The sequence below is a fragment of the Mastomys coucha genome, unplaced genomic scaffold (genome assembly GCF_008632895.1).
Source record: "Mastomys coucha isolate ucsf_1 unplaced genomic scaffold, UCSF_Mcou_1 pScaffold8, whole genome shotgun sequence".
Classification (NCBI taxonomy): domain Eukaryota; kingdom Metazoa; phylum Chordata; class Mammalia; order Rodentia; family Muridae; genus Mastomys; species Mastomys coucha.
In genome coordinates this window covers 2,444,139-2,448,676 of record NW_022196914.1, presented here as the reverse complement: position 1 = coordinate 2,448,676, position 4,538 = coordinate 2,444,139, and the positions used below count along the sequence as shown (strand labels likewise).

At 40.1% G+C, this 4,538-nt stretch overlaps 1 protein-coding gene across 1 annotated transcript in view; it reads right to left on the bottom strand.

The window, feature by feature from the left end:
• Positions 1-4,538, bottom strand: part of LOC116083840 (cyclin-dependent kinase 12-like) — an 11,928-nt gene that overhangs the window by 4,833 nt on the left and 2,557 nt on the right. Inside the window, 5 exon segments of the mRNA XM_031360625.1 lie at positions 13-413; positions 416-453; positions 455-1,797; positions 1,800-2,362; positions 3,140-3,215. Of these exon segments, the coding sequence (XP_031216485.1) occupies positions 13-413; positions 416-453; positions 455-1,797; positions 1,800-2,362; positions 3,140-3,215 (2,421 nt within the window).

Below are 4,538 nucleotides of genomic sequence, written 5' to 3'. Positions count from 1 at the left end.
AAGCAGCTGTGCCATCTGAGGGATGCTCAGGTCAGTTTGGCTCTGAAGCAGGTTTAATAACACTGCCAATTCACTTTGATTCAACTGCTGTGTGATGTCACCGAGGCCTACTGCATCCCCTGGACCAGGCTCTGCCTTGACAGGAGCAGGTTGCGGTGGTGCTGGGCTACTGTTCTTCACAGGCTCAGCTGATGTCCCTGAGGTAGTTTCTTTTCGAGAAATTTTGGATGGAGGTGGCTCTTCTATCACAATACCACTCTGTCATTGCCGTCGACGTTTCTTACTCCATAATTCATGGCCATCCTGCCAGTGAGGTAGGTCTGGAGGTGCCATTTTGCTGAGTTCCACATCTTTAAGAAAGTCACTCTGTAGGGTCTGTTCAGCTGTGCAGTGCTTGCTAGGATCCAGTGTCGCATGTGATCCAATAGATCAAGTGCCGCTGAAGGAATGAAAGAATTCTTCTCTTAGGCGTCTCCTGTATTGCTTCTTCGGTTTCATGGTGTTGAAGTCGGGTAGCTTGATAACATCAGGCCATACTGCTGGACAAGGACTACCACAGAGGCGACTGATAAGTTCTAGCTGAGCAAGTTCCAAATTGGCTTGAAAAATAGGTTTCTTTGTGAACAGTTCCCCAAGGATGCACCCACAACTCCAAACATCAATCGCTGGTGTGTATCTTTCTTCTCCAAGAAGCAGCTCTGGGAGTCGATACCAAAGAGTAATGACTTTGTTTGTGTAAGGGCGACTCTCTTCAGAGTTATAGAGCCGAGCAAGTCCAAAATCTGTCAGTTTGATTTGACCACCGTTATTCAGCAAAATGTTAGAACATTTAATATCCCGATGGAGGAAATTCTTTTTGTGACAGTAATCCAGTCCTTCCATTAGCTGTTTCATGAATGACTTGATATGGTCCTCAGAAAAGTGCACCAAACCTGATTCAAGCAGTCCCATTAAATCATGGTCCATATATTCAAATACAAGGTAAAAGGCACCTTTGTCCTTCTTGAAATCCAGTGCATCTTGTTTGTCTGTGACAATTTCCTTCATGTTTACAGCACTCTGATGAACTAACTGTCAAAGAATCTTGATCTCCCGGATGGCTGTGATTGGGAAGCCCTCTTTCTCATTGTCTAGCCGAACCTTTTTCAGAGCTACTAGTTCTCCTGTGTCTTTGTCCTTGGCTTTATATACTTGGCCATAGGTTCCCTCTCAAATAATCCCAATAATATCAAACTTGTCCACGCAGTGTTTCCCCCAATCACTTTCTGTTTGTCTTCTTTCTCCATAACGAGGACAACAAATTTTTGGTCTCTTTTTATATGGTTGTTGAGGTGGTGTAATTGCCTTTGGCTCTGGAGAATCTGGAGGAGATGGATCTCCTCCCGGTAGTTCAGGAGGAAGGGTCAAGTCTGTGAGTAAGTGACGTGTCCTCTGTTCCTTCTCTTTCTTTGCAGGCTTTGAAGGAAGCATTTCTTTTGGACTATCCATGTCATCATCTCCAGGTAATAGGGGAGGGAGGGGCAGAGGAGGCAATGTTGAAGTTTTCAGGTGTGGAATAGCAGCTGTTACAGATACTTGAGTCTTCATAGAAACCTGTACAGGGGGCTGAGAATTTGTCTGAGAGGACAGAGTAGATGTCCTTGGGTGAGGAGAAGAGGGCAAAGTTGACGTACTTGAAACAGGAACTTGACTAAATGGTGGTTGGGAAGGTGGCAGAGGTGGCTGCAGTGGAATAGCTGGTAGTGGAGGCAAAGGTGGCAAAGGGGGTGTCTGAGGTGGAGGGGTAGTAGATGGTAAGAAGGGGGTGGAGAAGTAATTGTGGGGAGACGTGGAAGGGTCTCCTTTTCTGATGTCTCTGTCTCCTTTGAAGTAACAATCACCTCCTTCAATGCTACAGGTTTAGCATCCTTTGTTCCCTGTGCTTTCAAATCCTTAACAGGATGCTTCTGCAAGTTCTCATCCATCTTTACTTTCCCTGTATCTAAACAATTTTTTACCTCTGTGTTTGAATGTGCTACATTCACCAGTTCAGTATCTGGGGTAGATTTTTCTGACTTTATACCTCTGGGTAACTTTTTAGACTCTAACCCTGACTCCTTCACCTCAAGTTTCTCTTTTTTAGGCAAAATTATAGGTGAACCCTTGGATTCTTTTCCATCCATTTTTGCTGCAGCAGCAGCAGCTGCTCTTTCCTTCTTTTTTCTACTTAGTTCAGCTCCCAGGCTGGAATTCAATGGAAGCCTGACAGGTGAGATACTGGAATGACAACTGCGTGATCCGGATCGCTTCTTTTTACTATGAGAAGATGAGTGTCTTGAATATGCAGAACTTCTACTTCTGGACTTCATGGATTTCCTACTTGCTTGAGTAGTTGGAGGCACTTGGAATGTTTACTTCTCAACTGGGTGAGGGGAAAGGCCAGTCAAGCTTCTAAGATTCAGAAATTTGGAGCCCTTCCTATACTCTCACTTTAAATGAGGGTGGTGGATAGAGATTTATGAGCAAAGTAGGACTGGATCTAAATTTTAATTGATTTTCCTAAGACAGACAAGAAAGCAGAATGCTTTTAAGCTAGAAGAGTAATTTCTATGTACAAAGAAATGCCTTTTCTTTTCAGGATATAACCACTCATGAGACCTGAGGTTAATTTTTGCATCAGCAAATCTGATTGGAAGGAGATTGATGGATGGCATTCTCTAACACTGTTTTTATTCATGTTACAATTAAGAATATCACTTTAAGTGCTTACTTTCCTCATATACTTTCTCTTATAGATTTTATTTTGATGCCTCAAATCTCCAATCAGAAACCCTAGGCTATGTTATGGTTAATGAAGAATAATATCCTCTCACACAGTGATTTCATGGATATGTCACACTTGCTTTGTTTTGTTTCTGAGTGTGCAGGGGTCACTGCTGGACTGCCAGGTGACACTTGAAGATTTCAAAACCACTTATTCTGCCTTCAGTTTACACAGAGCAGCCAACCATTTTTTTTCCAATGTCCTATTGCTGCTATAACAGGCCATTCTATTTATGCCCTCTTCTGGCTTCTATTATTTGTACCTAAGCTCATCCTTCTTTGTGTGTTGCACCCAGCACTCCAAGCCCTCTAGACCATGATTCGTGTATTTCACTACCTTTGAGGGTGACAGTAACAGAGATGCTATAGTAAGTAGAGTATAAGTCTTTATCAATGATCATATTTTTTAAAGTCTAAATGGAACACATTTATCATAAACTGACTACAGTTGTAAAAAAAATGCATGACAAACATTTGAAATGTAAGTGAAGCTGGTTTACAATAAGAGAAAGGTATAGTAACACTGAGTTTAAAAAGATATTAGGCTAGATAAAGGAAAATAGATAGAGTGACTGAAATCCAGATACTTGAATTGTCATGATAAAGCCAGGCTGGCCTGGCAGGTGAGGTCTGGATTTTAGAGGAGGCATAGATGTTGCCTATGACAAAAAATTCCATAGTTTTTTTCCTTTCCTCATCCTGCAATATTCAGCTCATATTTCCCATAGGCAAAATCCATTCAGACACTTAAACATCATTATGGATGGCTATTCTATGGTGTTCTTAAAATGAACTAAAGAGTATGGGGCTTGAAGGCACATAGCATAAAGATTGTATGTGGATTCAAGCATACCAAATAATGGTACACACAGAGAAGGGATTCTAACATCTTGTATGAAAGTACCTAAAATTCATATAAAATCTAATTACCTCTGAAATAGTCCCCAACTCACCTTTAGGAAAATGTTTAATTTAAATTACTACCATGTATGACAACATTTGAAACAGAAAACCTATAACAAATGAATATAAAACCGAGAGCAGAGTGCCAAGGCTCACCTCTTAAAATATTCAGTCATCAAAATAATCTCTTATTAAACAATGTCAAGTGGAAGTTAGTGCAGAACACTCTGTTCTTGTAATTTGCTTCTGTACTAGCACATATATCTTCTAAGATAAACATACAAGAAATGTAAGCCATGCCAAGTCAAAGAAGAAAGAAAGGTAGCCAACATCAACTGGTCGATACGTATTTTCCAAGAGATTTATCCAAAGTGTGGGTTGATTATTTTTCTGGTGAAGACAATACAAACTGTCATTTACAACATGAAGAATTGGAAACAACACCTAGAAGTAAGACGATAAGAAAAAAATAAGCAACACCCTGGAGCATGTGTAGGATAACATGGCTTATAGTATTTGGCAATGGTTAAGTCTTAAGTTAATGGAACTTTTCCTGTAAACTTAGAGCAGCAGGTTTCTTACACTAAATTATCTGAAATGTTCTCCTTTATTTTCTCTTTCCCTTTCCTCTCTTAATATCTAGCAGAAAAGCACGCCATTGCCTGGTAGTTCATGAGCTGTTTTAAATTTTAACTGTGATTCCAGGTAAACAGAAGGGTAAGTTATTTTGTTGTCACTAATTATTTGTTTATTTTCTGAAAACAGTTCATTAATGATACAAGGAAAGAGAATGACAGATCTTACAAGTATATATATATATATATATATATATA